The sequence below is a fragment of the Octopus sinensis genome, linkage group LG14 (assembly GCF_006345805.1).
Source record: "Octopus sinensis linkage group LG14, ASM634580v1, whole genome shotgun sequence".
NCBI lineage: Eukaryota > Metazoa > Mollusca > Cephalopoda > Octopoda > Octopodidae > Octopus > Octopus sinensis.
The window spans coordinates 61768732-61789935 of record NC_043010.1 but is presented as its reverse complement, the minus strand read 5'-3'; the positions used below and the strand labels follow the sequence as shown (position 1 = coordinate 61789935).

General features: G+C 38.8%; 1 protein-coding gene across 3 annotated transcripts in view; it reads right to left on the bottom strand.

The window, feature by feature from the left end:
* Window positions 1-6162: 6162 nt before the first annotated feature.
* LOC115218854 (zinc finger protein 585A-like) overlaps window positions 6163-21204 on the bottom strand; it is a 40028-nt gene continuing 24986 nt past the window's right edge. For 2 of the 3 annotated variants that reach the window (XM_036509312.1, XM_036509311.1), the window contains exons 2-3: window positions 16842-17110; window positions 6163-12194 (exon numbers count right to left, since the gene is read on the bottom strand). In XM_036509312.1, coding sequence (XP_036365205.1) covers window positions 6862-10533 — 3672 coding nt within the window. In that variant the 5' untranslated portion in view covers window positions 10534-12194; window positions 16842-17110 and the 3' untranslated portion in view covers window positions 6163-6861. The remainder of the gene's footprint in view (window positions 12195-16841; window positions 17111-21204) is intronic. The other variant, XM_036509313.1, reaches the window with a different exon arrangement.

The window sequence follows — 21204 nt, the reverse complement described above, 5'->3', positions numbered from 1 at the left end:
TAAGACCCTTTGCTTCCATGCCTGGAATTTCTTTTCTAATTCTGTTAGATTCCACTGAAAACTAGTGAAATCAGCATATAGTAGTTCCTAAAGGCAGCCGGCATTAAATTCCTTTCCTATAGGTGAAGATTATGATGAACAGGAGGGGAAGGAGTATCCAGGCCTTAACGAGCTTCTACCTGTACATTAAACACATTGTTGTGCTTATGGCTTCTATGGTCCTAACAAACCATTCATCTTGCCCTGCCTTCCTCAGAGCAGTGCAAAGGACTCATTCCCATCTCCCTCCCACACACATATAATTGAGGTGGAAAAAATTAGTACTCAAGCACTAAAGGTAGAGTAAAATACTATTTTATTCTTTTCTATTCCAGGCACAAGGCCTGAAATTTTTGGGGAGGGGGCCAGTCAATTAGATCAACCCAGTACGCAACTGGTACTAAATTTATCGACCCCGAATGGATGAAAGGCAAAGTTGACCTAGGTGGAATTTGAACTCAGAATGTAAAGACAGATAAAATACTGCTAAGCATTTTACCCAGCATGCTAATGAGTCTGCCACCCTCACCACCTTTATAGTAAAATATATTTTATTGAAGCTGAAAAAATCTCACAAATTTTATTCAGAGTTTCACTTCATCTTTTCAGAGGCGATAAATTAAGTACCAATTGCATACTGGGGTCAATCTAATCGACTGGTCCCCCTCCCCACAAATTTTGGGCCTTGTGCCTAGTGTAGAAAAGATTATATAATATATATATATATAAACACACATACATGTATGTTGTTCTTTTGTTTCAGTCATTTGACTGTGGCCATGCTGGAACATCACCTTTAGTTGAAGAAATCGACCCCTGGACTTATTCTATCAGTCACTTCTGCCAAACTGCTAAGTTATGGGGATGTAAACACACCAACATCAGTTGTCAAACCATGGTGGTGGTGGGGGAGGGACAGACACAGACACACAAAAATATATACATATATATATATGATGGTCTTTTTTCAGTTTCCGTCTACCAAATCCACTCACAAGCTTTGATCAATCCAAAGCTATAGTAGAAGACACTTGCCAAAGATACCATGCAGTGGGACTGAACATAGAACCATGTGGTTGAGAAGCAAGCTTCTTACCACACAGCCATGCCAGCATTGTATTCTATATATATATATAAATGTATATATATATATAAATGAATATATATATATATAAATGTATACTCTTTTACTCGTTTCAGTAATTTGACTGTGGCCAAGCTGGAGCACCGCCTTTAGTCGAGCAAATCGACCCTGGGACTTATTCTTTGTAAGCCCAGTACTTATTCTATCGGTCTCTTTTGCTGAACCGCTAAGTGACAGGGACGTAAACACACCAGCATCGGTTGTCAAGCAATGCTAGAGGGACAAACACAGACACACACATACAAATATATATATATATACATATATACGACAGGCTTCTTTCAGTTTCCGTCTACCAAATCCACTCACAAGGCTTTGGTCGGCCCGAGGCTAAAGCAGAAGACACTTGTCCAAGATGCCACACAGTGGGACTGAACCCGGAACCATGTGGTTGGTTAGCAAGCTACTTACCACACAGCCACCCCTGCGCCTATATATACATATATATATACACACACATTTATTATATTAAAAGTTGGCTGGTTAATGAGAGATTCCAGCCTTGCCTGTTGAGCTGAATGAAACTCTTGAGCGGACAGTCAAATTTGGTGGAATAAACATCCCCTCCCCTTTAACCAACATATAAGTTTGTCACAATGTAAATAAAATATTTGTTTTACTTTCAAAACACACACATTTAGACAGATAAATAGGCAGATCGCTGTAACTTCTTTCTCCATTGAAATACTAATCCACCTATTATGTCTCACTTCACATTTTCTACTTTCAACTTACCAAAACAGTCCTAGTTGCTGGTCGCACTCCTACCAGTTCATTTGTCTAACTTGTAATTTAAATTCCTGGTCAGTCAACCAGACATGACCACAGTGTTTAATGATCATGTACTCAACGGTCCCTGTATTTCTCTCTCCTTTATGCAGACCAAAGACAATTCACATAGGCATAGGAGTGGCTGTGTGGTAAATAGCTTGCTTATGAACCACATGGTTCTGGGTTCAGTCCCATTGCATGGCACCTGGGGCCAGTGTCTTCTACTATAGCCTCGAGTCAACCAAAGCCTTGTGAGTGGATTTGGTAGACAGAATCTGAAAGAAGCCCATCTTATATATGTATATGTATATTTGTGTGTCTGTGTTTGTCCCCCCAACATCGCTTGACAACTGATGCTGGTGTGTTTACGTCCCTGTAACTTAGCGGTTCGGCATAAGAGACTGATAAAATAAGTACTAAGCTTACAAAGAATAAGTTCTGTGGTCGATTTGCTCAACTAAAGGCGGTGATCCAGCATGGCCACAGTCAAATGACTGAAACAAGTAGCAAATAAGTAACAAGGATGTCCTGGTATCAATGCATTACGGCTGTTTCAAGCAGCTCCACTGAATCGATCAATGTAAATATTGCATCAATTTGAAATAAAAGTGCTCTCCTCAGAGCAGCCAACCACATAGATTTGCCTCAGTTTAAGTATCTAATTCAACTGAATCTCAATTATTTCTTATGAATATATATACAAATGACATACAAACACAATCTGAGACATTGAATGAATAATCAGCATACATTTAAAATCTGAACCATTAACATTGTAGTTTGTCATTTACACTCACACACTATATATATATATATATATACATACATACACATCATTTAATGAAAGCAAGAGTTATACGTGAACTACTTCAAGTTTCATGTAGTAAGCTGGATGGGTATGTATACTGTACTCAGCACAATCTGGCAGTCATTCAGACCTCAAATTAACTGGCGTACTATACAAGCCTGTTCAATCACTACACTGTCCAAGCATGAAACTTGAAGTAGCTGATGTACAACTCCTGTATTCGTTAACTGATATTGCTAATCCTGTCAACAAACAGAACACTACATAGATCGTTAGCCACTACACACATTTTTTTTCTCTCCTTGTTTTTTTTCTGTGTTCCTTTCTGTAGAAGAGCGTAGGCTTGAAACGTAAAAGACTTTTACTATTCCTGAGCGTTATACTAATACATCTGTTTGTTTTGTACACCACCTGTCTTCATCTTTTGTTTTTTTCGTAAACTCTCCCTATATATATATGGACACAGACACACACAAATTGCAAAATACTTTCTTTCTAATCCTCTGTTCACAACCATCCCCAATATATTTACATGACCCTTTCAAAAACGGGCGTTAAATATTCAGAATCCGCCCCTAATTTAGCTGTAGGTAAAAATGGTTACTTTCACATATCATTAAAGTGAGCATAATAGCAACAAAACATGTAGGTTGATACCTTTAGCCAGCTGGACGTAGGCACCACAAGAAGAGTCACCATTGGCGACGTCCTCCGAATGGACACCTGGAGCCAGGAAAAGGCGCTTTATTAGATTTCATCCAACACAACACAACTCACATGTACAAAACGGAGAAGCATCAAAGGTCTCATTTGTTAGCAGGTCCCTTTTCGTTTTTGGTCTTTGTTGGGGGTTCGTAGAGTAGTTCAATAGGGTTCTCTTGTTTACTGTTGCTGTTTGTTGAGTCCATAGGGGTCGTGTTTAGGGGTCATGAAGGTCGATGATAGAGGTCCTTTGTTGTTATTTATTACTGACAGGAGTCCTTTTCTGTTGCATGAGTTGACTAAAGTTTAAAAGGGGATTATATGCTGTCAGAAGGGACCATGAAGATCCACAGATACCTTGTTAATAACATTTGGAAGCTTCTTTATTTGTAGTTTTGTTCTGTACAACATTCACAAACTTCTTCAGTATGTTGCTGTCTAAATACCCATGTGATCCATGTTTTATGAGGGGGGAAATGCTCCATGTTATTTATATATATATATAGGGGCCGTATGGGAGTCAAAGGCTCCATCTTTGGTTATCTGTGGTATCTACATGTTTCACATTTAATTAACTCTCATGTTCACATACTTCAACTCATCTACAAAACTAATTAATTCCATGTCTCGTTAGCTATGAGATTTACTGTGTTTGCTGTCTATGTATGGAGGCCCACGGGTTCCATAACTGGTTGTCTGAGATTCATAGTCCCCATATAAATATATATATATTAGTTGTGTTTTACTGCCTTCTGCTTTCAACTTGTGTCTTTTTCAATTCATTCATCAACATGTATAACTGCTCATCAGAAAACTGTGTATCTCATTGGCCAGCAATGAACACCCCCACTTCCAACCAGCCCTGTTTGCAAGTTATTAGAATTTTCTTTAAAAAAAAACAAAAAAAAACAAGAAAAGTCTGTGATTTTTGCTTTGCTGTTCACCAAAATGGTTTGGGATTTATAAAGCAAGATAACCTTCTGGAGAGACCATGAGAGGAACCCTAAGCTGATGGGAAGCAGTGGCCTTAATCTAAAGACTGCAGTCAGTACGGATCCAGGTATGAAAATAAAGAATATAAGGGCAGGTGAGAGGGAGTCGCTTAAGTTGTCCAAGAACAAGAGTGGCACTGAAGAAGTCTATTGATAAAGTGGCTTTGAGAAATTCTGGAGAAATAATTTATCAGTGGATTCATGAAAGTCGTTTTTTGCTGCTGACCAAAGTCTCTGGCAGGCTGAGTTATGCAGTGGTAATTAGTTTGGATAAAGCAGACGCTCGTTTGAAAAATAGAAATTTTAAGTTAAGTTGTAAATGTATCCAGCACACGATGACTGACTGTCTAATGTGGATTTCTACAAAAGATGTGAATAAATGATCAAAAAAAAAAAAGAGAAGAAGAAGAAATGTTGTGTTATCTTCTTTGAAGATGCCCAGAGAACAAAACCGTTTTCCCAGCAGTTGACTTTTGGATATTTGTAAACCATAAAATGTTGTTTGCCCTAGGGAGGGAGAGGGGGAGAAGGGGTGGTAGGGAGAGAGAGAGAGAGAGAGCAATAGATAACCTTCCATTCGAAAGGAGTAACAGTTGCAATCACTTGTGCAGCCCGTAGCCCATCTTTGGCCGAGATGCTTAGAAAGACCACCTTCTACTTCAGGTTGCCTAATTGCAATGTTGACGCCAACAGGCTGGGATGTCACTTGGGGATTGGTAACCACAAAAACTGAATGAAAACTGCTTTATAGATCCAAGAGCAAATCGTCTTGAATGAAAAAGAGAAGAAGAATGAGAGGAAGAGAGAGGAACAAGTTTATGTAGAGCTTTAAGAAGGAGCAATGTAAAGAGAGAGAGAGAGAAAGAGAGAGAGTTTAAGGAAAGATTTTTCAGTCCAGATTGCACAGACTCAAGCTCTTCCCGTTAGACGAGAGAGGTTGATCCTTTCTCTGAGAAATGAATTTCATTCTGAAATCTATTTCCTTTTGGCTGGTGTCGCTCACATCACCACACTTAGGACAGGCAACAGGAATTGCTCTTTAAAGACATACACAACTGCAAGTATACACACATATATACACGTACATCAATATGTTACATGTATATACACAGGTATAGTTGCTATTTGGGCTATATACACACACACATATATATATACTATATATATATATATTATATATATATACATATACATATATACATATATATACATATACATATATATATACATATATATATATATAACATATATATATACATATATATATATAATATATACATATATATATATATATAATATATATACATATATATATATATATACATATATAATATATATATACATATATACACATATATATATACATATATATATATATACATATATATATATATATATACATATATATACATATATATACATATATATATATATATACATATATATATATATATACACACACATATATATATATATATACATATATATATATATATACATATATATATATACACACACATATATATATATATATACTATATATATATATATACACACACACATATATATATATATATATATATATATATATATATATATATATATACATATATATATATATACATATATATACACATATATATATATATATATATACATACACACACACATATATGTATGTATATATAGATGTACCCAAATATGTAATATATATGTATTTAAGTATTTACAACAGTATCAGAATGTGTGTGTGTGTGTGTGTGTGTGTGTGTGTGTGTCTGTGTGTGTGTGTTTGGGTGTTTGTGTATGTATGGTCAACATTTGTTGATCTGAGTAAGTATTCGTACACAAATTACATACACAAACACATACATATCTAAATGCATATATATTCTACACACACACACACACACACACACATTTATATGTGAATGAAATGAATTTATAATATCTTGACATGAGGTTATGTAGAAGATATTGCTGCTGTTTGTCACAGTAAACACAAATGTCCAACAAACCTGTTAAAAACAGTGAACACACATACGTTCACTGTTGAAACGGTGAACGTATGGGTTTAAAAATCTCATTAAAGCAGTGAACACGCATTCAACACCCCCGGCTAAAACTGAACGCACATGTTTGGTGAACGCTTATGTTCAGCAACGATGTGGACACAATGAACAGAAAAGTCTAGTAACCAAAGCAAGCTAACAGTGAAACTCGTACACTGATTGTCAGAAAAATTGACTTCTAATTTCAATAGCAGATTCCACACATGAAATATAACAAATGGAGGACACATACACACACACACACACTCACACACACATACATATATTTACAAACATGCACACATGAAAAAAAAAAATTGCAAAAAAAAAAAAAACTCCACTTTTTTTTTGTCTTTAGTGGCTTTTTGGTGAAGAATTTGCACTTTGCTGAGCGCTTTCTTCATCTTCTTGTTTATTGTTTTTGTTCCAGTCGTAATTCATTGTGTTGGGTACGTTAGTCCAGCCAGAACTTAACATGGGAGGCAGAGGGAACTCTCTCAGCCAAATGTAGTTGTTCTCCCAACTGGGGGGCATTTCGTGTAAGAATGTGGGGGGAGCAGGCGAGGGGACTATTATTGGAGTCAACGAGTCTTTGCTGGAGTCGGATTTGATAGAAGCCGAAGAGTTTGAGTCTGTTCGACACGGCCCTTTTGACATATCTGTAGTTGGTTCCTGAATAGATGTAGAATTTGGTTTAATGCTATTGAGGTTGTTGTTGGTGGTGGTGTTGTTAGTGTTGTAGATACTGTTGTTGTTGTTGTTGTTAGAGGGGGGTGGAGTGGGGGTGGTGTTGATGTTGGTGTTGATGCTGTTGTTGTTGTTGTTGTTGTTGTTAGTTCTGATGTTTGTAATTGGGGACTTAATGGAAGGCTGATGTTTCGACAACTCAGAATGGTTCGTCTGAAAACAGTTGTGTTTCGTAAAGTTGTTCCGGTCTGTAAAATATTTGTTACAACCGTCACAGTAGAATACCTGTTTCTTACCTATTTCTGTGTGTGTTTTGGTATGGGCTTTCAGCGCAGAGCTGTGCGAGAACACTTCTCCGCACAGCTCGCAATGATATGGGATCTCTCCAGTGTGAAGACGCTCGTGGTTACGGTGAAAGAAGCGGTTTGAAAACTCTTTGCCACAAAAGCGGCACAAGAGCAATTCTCCCGTGTGCATACGCATATGATCATTTAGACAGTTCTTCTGAGAATAGGACTTCCCACATATATCACAATGAAATGGTTTCTCACCTGTGTGTTTGCGTAGGTGTGTCTTTAGGTTGCCGCGCTGAGCAAAAGCTTTATCACAAAAACTGCACTGGAATGGTTTCTCCCCCGTGTGCGTGCGCTCGTGATTCCGAAGGAAAAACTGGTTCGCAAAAGACCTCTTACAATAGCTGCAATAAAACAAGTCGCCCGTGTGTACTCTTTTGTGGTCGTTTAGGCAATTCTTCTGCGCGAATGCCTTTCCACAAATGTCGCAGATATAATCTTTCTCTCCAGTGTGGGTTTTTAAGTGCATTTTTAAGTTACCTGACAGTGTAAAACGTTTTTGGCAGAATTCACATTCGTAGGACTTTTGGTCTGAATGACTCAGTTCATGGCTTTTCAGGAAAAAGCGATTGGAAAACCCTTTATTACAAACGGGGCAATAGAACAGCTGCCCCGTGTGGATCCGCTTGTGGTCGTTCAGGGTATTTTTCTGTGTAAAAGCTTTATCACAGATGTCACACTGAAAGGGTTTCTCCCCCGTGTGAATTCGTAAATGTGTTTTTAGGTTTGTCCGGTGAGAGAAGGACTTGTCACAAATTTCACAGGTAAATGGTTTCTCACCAGAATGGGATATTTCGTGGTTCTTCAAGAAGAACCTGTTGTTAAATGTTTTGTCACAAATTGAGCATGTGTAAACTTCATCTGTATTCTTATGGACTTGCTGATGACTTTTGAGAAAAAATTCGTTAGAAAACTCTTTATGACAAATGGAGCAGTAATACATGTTGCCCGTGTGGACCCTTTTGTGGTCATTAAGGCAATTTCTTTGCGCAAATCCTTTCCCGCAAATATTACATACGAACGGTTTCTCCCCTGTATGGATCCTCAAATGAATTTTCAAATTGCCTCTCTGCGAAAACTGCTTGTCGCAAATATCACATTTAAATGGTTTCTCACCTGAATGAATTCTTGAATGGTTTTTCAGAAAGAATTTGTTTGAAAAGTTTTTGCCACATATGTTGCAGTTAAAAGTCTCGCCAGTATGGATCTGTTCATGGCTTTTTAGGAAAAACTGGTTGGAGAAGCTTTTGCTGCACAATTCACACTTGAATGTCTCACCTGTATGTAGATTCTTATGATCATTCAGACAGTTTCTTTGTGCAAATGCCTTACCACAAATGTCACAGATAAATGGCTTCTCTCCTGTGTGAATTCTAAGGTGTGTCTTTAAATTCCCGTTTTGCGAGAATTTCTTATCGCAGAATTCACAAGCATATGGCTTTTCCCCACTATGGATTCTGGAATGATTTTTCAAAAAGAACTTGTTGGAAAATGTCTTTCCACAGATTGTACATTTGAAGATCTCTCCTGACTTGTGGGTTTGTTCGTGACTTTTCAAGAAGAATTGGTTGGAGAATTCTCTTTTGCAAATACCACACACATACGTATCTCCTGTGTGAAGCCGTCTGTGGTCATTTAGACAATTCAACTGCGCAAAAGATTTGTCACACAGATCACATTGAAATGGTTTCTCACCTGTGTGAGTCCTGAGGTGGGTTTTAAGATTCGTTCGTTGACCGAATGCTTTACCACAGAAATCACATTTAAAAGGCTTTTCTCCTGTATGGCTACGTTCATGGTTCTGAAGAAAGAAGCGGTTTGCAAATGGTTTTTTGCAATAACTGCAATAAAATAAATCTCCAGTATGAAGACGCCGATGATCTTTGAGACTGCTCTTCTGAGCGAAGGATTTTCCGCATTCATCACAGCTAAATGGTTTCTCACCCGAATGTGTGCGAAGATGAAGTTTTAGATTAGTTAGATGACTGAATGTCTTTGAGCAAATACTACAACGGAACGGTTTGTCAACAGCAGATCCAGAAGAATTGATGTTCCCAGTGTTAAAGTGCGGAGTCATATGAAGGGGTTTGACGGGGGAGGGGGCCTGGAAACAAGAATCGCTCTTGCCACCTCCAATTTGATTACTAGAAAAATTATTATTGTTGTTGTTGTTATTATTATTATTATTATTATTGTGGTTGTTGGTGTTACTGTGGTTGTTGTGACTGTTGTTGTTGTTGTTATTATTATTCATATGACTGTTGTTATTAATGGTGTTATTGTGACTGTTGTTATTGTTGTGATGAAGATGATTGTTGCTGTTGTTGTTATTGTTGTTGTTGTTGTTGTTGTTGCTAATGTTGGTGGGAGAGGTATGATTGGGGTGTGGCGGAGGTGGAGAGGATGCGTCTTCTAAATGAATGCGAGTATGAATCTTCAGAAAGAATTCACAAGAGAAGACCTTCCCGCAATATTTACATGGGAAGTCCCCTTTTTGTGTCTTTGTAGAAGCGTCCATGCGGTTATTCGAGACTGGCTCTGGGGAAGAAAAGCTTTTACCTGGTATGTTGAGAACTCGATAGTTTTTCGGTTCCCCTTCATTGTGCATTCGCGAAGAATCAGAACCGGTAGTTCCTTGGTAAACACTTTTCCTAGAGACATCAGGAATACGCAGATTCCTGTCTGTAGTAACATTGCTGCTCTCAGAACTGGCAAATCTGATTGTATTGGTGCTATTTTTATAGCTGGGGCTGGGGGAAGGGGTCGCAGAAGGGACCGACACTCGGTTCGGAGTGAGGTTTTGGACATTGTTAGAGATCCCAAGACCTTGGTACTGTTCTTTCCAAAGAAGATTGGGGAAGTAGCCCCCTTCATTGACAGGGCTTCGTTCGGGTATTTTCAACTGGTTTATCTGGTAGATAGGCTGCCCGTATATTGTACACTGGGTATTTTCAAGGGTGGGGAAGGTGGGCTGACCTGGATACATGGTTAGTGTTGGGTAGACTGGCAGCAGAAGAAACTTGGTGTAAATATATTAATACAACAACTGCACTGTTGCTGGGGGAGCTTGCAAGTTGCAACAGCAGCAGCTACTGCACTGCTGCTGCCGCCGTTGGGTTTATTTCTGGTTCTAACTGCACAATTAGTTGGATCCGTTAAAGTCATTATAGATAAGAAATATTACAATTGCTGTTGTTGTAAATGGCCTAGTTGTTGTTGTTGTTGTTGTAGCTGCTGTTGGCGTAAATGGTTTATTTGTCATTTAAATATTTTTCTGAGTGATTGCAATTGCTTTTGTTGTAACTTTACAGCTTGTTCACTGTTGTTCAACTGTTTACTGCTGTACAGTTTGTTAACTGTTGTTCTACTGTTTACTGTTGTACAGTTTGTTAACTGTTGTTCTACTGTTCACTGTTGTTGTTTGTTAACTGTTGCCCTACTGTTCACTGTTGTACAATTTGTTAACTGTTGTTCTGCTGTTTACTGTTGTACAGTTTGTTAACGGTTTACTGTTGTAGAGTTTGTTAACTGTTGTTCTGCTGTTTACTGTTGTACAGTTTGTTAACTGTTGGGGTTCCTTTTAACAACTTGTTACCTACTTGTTGTGGTTGCAGTGCACGTTGTAAAGTGTTGACCGTTGGTCACTGTTTATACCAGTTTCTCTGTCTTCCGTAACCCTACACAACCAATTTATAGAAGCCACAGGTAAACAATATCAGGTAGGGCCTGTGGTTTATTTTTTAAATCACATATCATTTATTATCGTCTGTCTCTCTCTTCTTGCTTTATCACCAATCAAATGATTCTTTATGCTTTAGTCATTACTGTTGTTCTTAATATCAATCAAATGATTCTTTATGCTTTAGTCATTTACTGTTGTTCTTAATATCAATATTATTATCTACCACTGCTGTTTTTTTTAATTTCTGCCACTGTTATATACTCATTCTCTCACAGCCTGTATTTATGGCGGTATTGTCACTTTTTATTACGATTCTGCCACTTTTTATATTAGTTCTGCCACTGTTGATAATGTCCCTGATCATGTTGGTTCTGCCACTGTTTATGTTGATTCTGCTTCTAATCATATTTATTGAGTCTGCCACTCTTTATAACGATATTTTTATCTTCACTGTGCCACGGTTCACATTACCAGTTTAATAATGAATTAAAATAATTAATTATGTTGAAGATCCAATCACCAGGTTACACTGATTAATTAATTAACTTTGGTCAGTGCCTATTTTGACCAAGGGTTTTTTTTTTTCTCTCACCAGTCAGTATTCCAATGGCTGAAGTACATTGGCCACACACCTGTTGACTAGTATACTTCAGTCAGAGCTAAGTTGTCGTCAATACTATCCAGTCACAATACGGTTGACCAGTGACTGGTCGGCCACCAGAGCTATTTAACAGCAGGAACACAAATTTAAGTAATCCAATATGACAATGTTTAGGGAGAAGATTGTTGCAGGTTGCTGTAAAGTAGGAGCTGTTATACAGTCTGTTTATGGTGGCACACACACACACACACACACACGCACTACATTAGACTATCAGATACATCAGTGTGTTGCTATTAACAATGTAACAAAACCAGCTTCACATCAAGTCGATGGTGAAAGTCTCCACAGTAAAACTGTTACCCTACAAGAAAAAGAAGAAGAAAAAGAAAAAAATGTGTGAAAATATGAAATCTGGTCCACATGAAATATAACAATGTTTACAGGATTTAACCCTTTCGTTACCAACCTGACTGTAACTGCCTCTGGCTCTGAGTACAAATGTCTTGTTTTGATAAGTTCTGAATTGAAATCTTCCACCAAACCTTAGTCACAATTTATGTTCCTAACACTAGCTTAATGATAACAAAATTATTTTACTAAATTCTTTGTTATATTTAAAATTAATTGAAAGAAACACAGAGCACCTCAACAGAAATATGGTAACAAAAGGGTTAAGATATATAATAGAGAAACAATTCTTAACCCTTTTTTTACCAACCTGGCTGAAACCGGCTCTGGCTTTGTAGTACAAATGTCTTGCTTTCAAAAGTTTTGAATTAGAATCTTCCACCAAACCTTAGTCACAATTTATGTTCCTAACACTAGCTGAATGATAACTAAGTTATTTTACTAAATTCTTTGTTATATTTAAAATTAATTGAAAGAAACACAGAACATCTCAACAGAAATACAGTAACGAAAGGGTTAAATACAGAGACAGCAGGATAAAACATAATAAGAGTAAAAGAAGAGGACAAGATATAATGAAAGTTATGGGAGTAGCATAATGGGAAGCAGGGTGGTGTTGGTGGGAACAGGGTGATATAATAGTGTCAGTGGGAACAAGGTAGTATAAAGCCATTTGTTGACTGTACCACCTTGTTGTTAATGACATTGATGATACAATTCTCCATGTGACCACTGGTCAATTAACTTTGGCCATCATGAGCAGAGGCCAGTGAAAAGCTATATATCATGCAGTGAAGGATACTAGTAAAAAAACTAGATAACAATGACCAAAGTCACTGTTGGTCACTTAACCCTTTAACATTTTTGGCCGAAATATTCTACCTATTTCATGTTCAAACCAGCCATGACCAGCTTCTTGTACCTGATCAACAATATTGCTAAAACCATAAATAAATCACAACCTTGACATTTTGTAGCTCAGAGATAATGGAAGTCATCATTTCAAGTCATCATCATCATCATCATTTAAAGTCCACTTCCCATGCTAGCATGGGTTGGACGATTTTGACTGAGGGCTGGCAAACCAGACAGCTGCACCAGGCTCCAATCTTGATCTGGCAGAGTTTCTACAGCTGGATGCCCTTCCTAACGCCAACCACTCCAATAGTGTAGTGGGTGCTTTCTACGTGCCACAGGCACGAGGGCCAGTCAGGCGGTACTGGCAACGACCTCGCTCGAATCTTTCTACACAAGTCACCAGCACAGGTGCCAGTAAGGCAACGTTGGTAACGATCACGTTCGAATGGTGCCCTTTTACATGCCACCAGCACAGAGCCAGTTGGCTGCTCTGGCAACGATCATGCTCAGATGGTGCTCTTGGCACCCTATAAGCACAGGCACAAGTGCCAGTAAGGCGACGCTGGTAACAAATCACACTCGAATGGTGCCCTTTTATGTGCCACTGGCACAGAAGCCAGATTATAAGCACCGTGAAATGTTCAACAACACACAGTTTCTTTTAGAATTCAGCAAAGATCGGAGAATAAGAACTAACATGAGATCGACCAAGTCAAAATGGTAACAGGATGGTTCAATGGGGTGGAAGTCATCCTCCTCATCATTTTAATGTTTTTAATTTCCATGCTTGAACAGATCAGATGAAATTTGTTGAGTCAGATTTTCCTACGGCCAGATGGCCCCTCCTGTCGCTGACCCTCACCTGCTTCCCCGTGGCCAGACATATTTTCATGACAGACTGGAACAAACAACATTGCATGTCTATGTGTGCATGTGTGTTTGTCCCCAACCGCTGTTTGGCAAGCAGTGTTGGTTTGTTTACATTCCCATCACTTAACAGTTTGACAAAAGGGACCGACAGAATAAGTATAAAACTTTAAAAAAACGGTCCTGCAGGTTAAATCATTTGACTAAAAATTCTTCAAGGCAATGCCCCAGTATGGTCGCAGTCTAATGACTGAATCAAGAAAGATAAAAAGTACAAGAAAGATACATTGCTCAACAACAAAAGCATTTACACACAAAATATGAAAACTTCTTCCCAAAGGGTTTGCGACATTCTGTTCTCTAAATAATTTTGTAAAATAGTTAATAACTTTACATGTATATATATATATATATATATATATATATACATGTGAATGCATGTGTGTGAGCGCACGTGTGTTTGCATGCATGTGTGTGTGCACTGTCAGTTCTACACCCGACTACGGTTTATAATATGATCCCAGTTCGCCATCTGCCAGTCACCTGAAACTTCAATGTCACAGGTGTTTGTTTCCACAGTAAATAACCTGTTTTGTGTGAGTTCAAATGGAAACACATAAATGATACCAACACCAGCACCTAAAAGCAAAAGTTTCACCCACACACACACACACGCATTCCCTCTCTTCGTTACCAAATGTGAGTTACTGAGAAGCTCTTTTACACGGACCCACTCTGCCTCCACATCTTACACTCTAACCCCACCCCACCCTACCCCCAGCATAAAACTGACGACCCGCCCCCCCTTGGGGTTTGTAGTTTTACAAGCTACATGGTGACCTCACGAGTGCTGGATGGTGTCAGGAAGGGCATCCGGTCGTAGAAACCATGCCAAAGTAGACACTGGAGACTGAAGCAGTCCTTTGACTCTACAAATCCTGTCAAACCATCCAACCTAGGCTGGCACAGAACATAGACATTAAGCCCGTTAGCATTTAAATTGGCCATATCCATCCCCAGATATTTGATCTGTTTTATGTTCAAAATGGCCAGATCCAGCCTCTCACACCTAACCCACAATGTCACTCTAAAAGCAAGCAATCATGTCAAAATCTCAAAGCTAAGAGATAATGCATGATTAATTGAAAACAATGTGAATGAATAGGCATTGCATTTAACAGAATAATCTGAATGCTAAAGGAGATGATGATGATGATGATGATAATAATATACAGACGTCCAGATCAACAGTTTTGCTATATTTTGCCAGATTATTGAATATCCATCCATCTGTAAATAAAGTGAATGGACAGGATTGTAAAAATATCAAATTCTGAACTTTATGCTCTGAGTTCAAATCTGTTTAAAGCCAACTCTGCCTTTCCTCTTCCAGGGCCTCAATAAAACAAAGTCCAGTTAGGCACATCCTTTTGCTGTTTGCTCTTTAAGGGTCTAAAACCAAACAACCACAATATTTCTGTTAAGGGCATTGGCCCTCCCCACAATTATTATTAGTTTTGGAACATGTAACAATGACGATGATGATGATGATGATGGAGCAATGCTGTTAGGTGACTCTTGTAATTAATGGTTTCAAACTTTGGCACACAGCCAGTAATTTTGGAGGGGAGGGGCCATAAGTCGATTATATTGACCCCAGTCTTCAACTGGTGTTAATTTCATTGACCTCAAAAGATGAAGTCTCCCACAGAGGCATTTGAACCCACAATGTAAAGGGACAAAATGTGGCTAAGCATTTTGTCCAGCCACGATTCTACCTGCTCACCACCTGAATGACTCTTGTAATTAATTGCTGATGTGACACACCTGTCTGGTGGAAGGACAAATTGTAATCAAAAGGTGACAGGGTGTGTGTTTTCTTGTCAGCTGAGTCCAGCAGACAAAGCCTTTGAGGTATTATGCAAGGGTTTGTCTAATACACACTCATATTGCCCCTTTTTGACTGAACGACTACAGCAAAGTGGGGTCCACTAAAGGGACCCAAGACCCAGGTGTTGATATATTAAATCTACCATCAATTTCTTATTTCTTTTACTGCCCACAAGGGGCTACACACAGAGGAAAAACAAGGACAAACGGATTAAGTCAATTACATCGACCCCAGTGTGTAACTAGTATATAATTTATTGACCCCAAAAGGATGAAAGGCAAAATCGACCTTGGCGGAATTTGAACTCAAAACGTAACGGCAGATGAAATACCGCTAAGCATTTCGCCTAGTGTGCTAACAATTCTGCCAGCAGCTCACCAATTTCTGTTGACCAGATTTCACTGAAAAGTCTTGAGTTGACTCAAGCAGATTTGAGGACCAGAAAACTAGAAATTCACTAAGGTAACCTCTTAAGCCACACAGCAATGCCTGCTGTCATCACCACAAAGCAATAACTATGAGCCCCTACAAGGTTGCTTGACTTGCTAGAAATAACAGTCACCTTCAAATATCTTATTCATTACCATCATCATTTAATGTCCATATTCTGCGCCGGTGTAGGTTTCACGGTTCGACATGATCTGCTGGGGTCTAAAGATTGCACCAAACTCTAATGTCTGTTTTATCATGGTTTCTACAGCTGGAAACCCTTGCTAACACCAACCACTTTACAGAGTGTACCAAGTGTTCTTTTGCATGGCACCAGCACTTGTGGGGGCAGGAGGTGGAAGGTCACCATGCAGCCTGCAAAACTATGGTCCCCTTCAACAAAAAAAGGGAAGCAACATTCAATAATATAATTCTGAAAAAAAAAAAAAATTGAGGGTGGAACCTCTTTCTATCATAGATCTGTTTGATCAAAAACCAACCAGAAACTAAACAACAACAACAACAACAACAGCAAAGACATGACAAACTACAAACCTTTCTTTTCTTCAACGTTTCTTTTTGTTTTTCTTCTTCCTCTTTCTTGCATCCCACATTCTTCTTCTTGAGTGCAGCTTCTGGTCATACTTGGGCTTTGAACCCCCAAACATGCCCCAACATTAGTGACACATTCTCACAAATATTTCCACAGCTGCTGGTCTGCGACATAAAACCCTGAAACCTTTGGTGCATTCTCCAAAGAAGGGAACCCAGTATTTTGCTTTATGTGACGATGTCTTGTCTCTGCAAAGTGCTCCGCTTTCAACCTGGGAAACGACAGGAAAAACAACAACAATAACAATTTTAATTTTCGATCTGAGATCCAAGGAAATTTATGGGGTCTGTATTGATGAAAGTTAATTCAGAAAACCCCACTGTTAGACCCTTTAATCTATTTACTTTAAGATAAAAGACAAGTGCCCGAAACTATATTTTTTATCCCTCACATATAAAACTCCATGCAATTTGTTAATGACAACAACAACAGCATCATCATCATCATCATCATCATCATCATTGTTTAACGTCTGCTTTCCATGCTAGCATGGATTGGACGATTTGACTGAGGACTGGCGAACCGGATGTCTGCACCAGGTTCCAGTCTTGATCTGGCAGATTTTCTACAGCTGGATGCCCTTCCTAATGCCAACCACTCCAAGAATGTAGTGGGTGCTTTTTATGTGCCACCGGCACGAGGGCCAGTCAGGCGGTACTGGCAACGGCCTTGCTCGAATTGTTTAATCTTCCTCTTCTATGCTGGCGTGGGTTCTACAATTTGACAGGATCCAATGAACTACAAGACTACACAGAGTTCCAATGTCTGCTTTGAAATGACTGGATGTCCTTCCCCAATGCCAACCACTTTACAGAGTGTATTGAAGGGTTTTTTGTCTTTTCACGATACCAGCACTAGTGGGGTTGTCACGTAATTCATAAGACAAAGAAAAGCCCTTCCTGCCTTGATTGAGAAGGGGGTGGATTTGTGCCAGGTGCTGGAAGGTCAACCCTTTAGTACTTAAACTGGCCATATCAGGCTCAAATTATCAATGTTTTATGTTCAAGATGACCACATTTGTCCTCTCCCACCTACCATACAATGTCATTCTAAAAAAATACACTCACATCATTGAAATCTCAAAGCAACAAGATACTGCATGTTGCATGTACAGCCTCCTGGCTTGCCAGACCCCAGTCAAACCGTCCAACCCATGCCAGCATGGAAAACGGGCGTTAAACGATGATGGTGTTTGACAGAGTAATTTGAAGGGTAAAGGGTTCAAATATGAACAGGCATCTTGCTATAAAGAAGATACATGGCTATCTAGGATTATACAAGGATTGGTGGGAGCAGTTGTAAAGAAGAGAATAATGTTGGTGACAAGGTATCAGAGCATAGTCCCAAGATACGAGGAAAATAGGGAAACCAGAGGCAACGAACCAGGAAGGGAGGATAAAACAAACTACATGAAAATTTGTGAGATCTGGTAGACAGAAACTGAAAGAAGGCCATCACATACATACATGCATGATGGCATGTATTCGTGTGTCTGTGTTTGTCCGAAGCTGGTGTGTTCAGCAGTTCGGCAAAAGACAATGATAGAATAAGTACTAGGCTTACAAAGAATAAGTTTTGGGGGCAATTTGTTCAACCAAAGGCAGTGCTCCAGCATGGCTGCAGTCAAATGACTAAAAGAATAAAATAATATATATATAGGAGTGGCTGTGTGGTAAGTAGCTTGCTAACCAACCATATGGTTCTGGGTTCAGTCCCACTGCGTGGCATCTTGGGCAAGTGTCTTCTGCTATAGTCCTTGGGCCGACCAATGCCTCGTGAGTGGATTTGGTAGACGGAAACTGAAAGAAACCTGTCGTATATATGTATATATATAGATATGTGTGTGTGTTTGTGTTTGTCCCCCTAGCATTGCTTGACAATCGATGCTGGTGTGTTTACGTCCCCGTCACTTAGCGGTTCAGCAAAAAAGACTGATAGAATAAGCACTGGGCTTACAAAGAATAAGTCCCGGGGTCGATTTGCTCGACTAAAGGCGGTGCTCCAGCATGGACGCTGTCAAATGACTGAAACAAGTAAAAGAGTAAAAGAGAATATAGAGAGGGGGGGGGGCGAAGGGGGAGGACAGGACAATGTGTGTACCTCGAATGCTGTTGTTATTAAATTCCATATTTAAAGATCATCTCATTGAAAAGTTGTGTGGTTTCAAATATCAGGGAAGATTGAAAAACAATTCATTCTTTCAATGTCGCATTTAAATTTGATTGTATTTCTGAATATAATTTTTATGTTTTAGAAACTGGAATTATTAATTGCAATAATATTTGAATATATTTGAAATAATATAAATTTTAACAGATGAATATTTTAGAAACAAAAAACAAAATTAAACATAATAGTGTTTAGTTTTCATTTTATTTGAAATAATGAAAGAATTATATTCCGTCTTTTGTGCTATTTGAAACCTTATTCCAACTTTTTAAAGGGAGAATTTTAAAAGAGGAAATTTTATGAATGTGTTTAATGCTTTTGACACCAACCCTGATTTTGTGAGATAAAATAAAAAAATAAATGTGCCCTTTTAAAGCCTAGCCAGGCACATGGGCCTTGTTTCCCAGTTTCAATGGCGTATGCATTCCCCAGATGGACGGGACGCCAGTCCATCGCAGCGTTACTCATTTTGGCCAGCTGAGTGGACTGGAGCAACATGAAATGAAGTGTTTTACTCAAGAACACAACGTGTCGCCCGGTCCAGGAATCGAAACCACAATCTTACGATCATGATGCTGACACCCTAACCACTAAGCCATGCACCTCCAATTTGTGATATAAACCTGCTTCAAAAAAATCTCAATTAAAACATTCCATCAAAATCTCTTGTTAATTAAAAGTTATTTTACTAAATGCATTATTTTCATAATTAATTGCAGTCAGAGTATTTCAATAGAGATATGGCAACAAAAGGGATTAAATTTTAGATGGCTCCAGCACAAAGGGCCAATTTCATTGCAGCAGATTAGAGCTTAGTATGTTTGATACAGAGAATGAAGCTGGTTAGAGAAGACATCTCATGGAAGATGATGCAGAGGTTGTAACCATGCACTCTCCAAAATCAGAAGTTTCTTTGGCATCATTTTCTCTGCCTGCTCACCATCCAATCCCCAGGAGAGCATTCTGTTGATCAAGCACAAGATTTAGAAAAAAAGAAAATCTTGCATTTACTCCTGTTCTGTGCAGTCAAGCACTGATCCTTATTGAAATTATTACTGTAAAGTCTTAAGGGATGAGCTGCAAGAATTGTTAGAATGCTGGACAAAATGCTTAACGGCATTTCATCTGGCAGTGAGCTGGCAGAATCATTAGCACGCCGGGCGAAATGCTTAGCAATAGTTCGTCTGCCGTTACGTTCTGAGTTCAAATTCCGCCGAGGTTGACTTTGCTTTTCATCCTTTCGGGGTCGATAAATTAAGTACCAGTTACGCACTGGGATCGATATAATTGACCTAATCCGTTTATCTGTCCTTGTTTGTCCCCTCTGTGTTTAGCCCCTTGTGGGTAGTAAAGAAATAGGTATTTCATCTGTGTTCATGTTCTGCTGAGGTTGACCTAGCCTTTCATCCTTTCAGGGTCGATAGAATGAGTATCAGTTGTGCAGTGGGGTAGATGTAATCAACTTCTCCCCATCCACCAAAATTTCAGGTTTTGTGCTTATGGTAGAAAGTAGGTCTGCTGAAAGAACCACTTTAGGTTTCTGATGAAAGACAAAGTTTTTACAAGGATCAAGCAATTGATGACAGACTTGTGGGGGAATAGGTTTTCTGGATGCTTCTGGTGAAGTAGATGAAAACCATTTTTGATCAAATAAATTTTAGCAAAGAGTTTATTAAAGGAAGGAGATTAATGTTCCACCTGGAATTACTGCAACTTTGCTGTTTTGAAGCTGCCAACTCAACTTGCACATAATGGCAATCCTGTGTGCATTGTTGAGAAAGGGATCTGGATCTGGTTAAGAGGTTCTGAAGGTGGTCAAGTTGAAAGTATGAGATGAGTGCTCAGCATCTCAGAGACATTGAGAGGCCCTCATTTGCACCTTACTAAGTCACAGAGGTAAAAACTAATATCATGGAGGAGCCAGTCTTTGGAATTTAAAAGCTGCTTGATGTCACCTTTGCCTTTTATTTTTCCAGGGCTGATAACACACAAACCCACATCTTCTGTAGACATGTGAAGGTTGCTTTGATACACAAGTAGAACCATTATACCAAAGAAACCATCGAGATTTTCTCCATCCATTTTAGAAGGTTTCTTCTTGGTCATGAGAATTGTAAGATGCTAACATCATAGGAA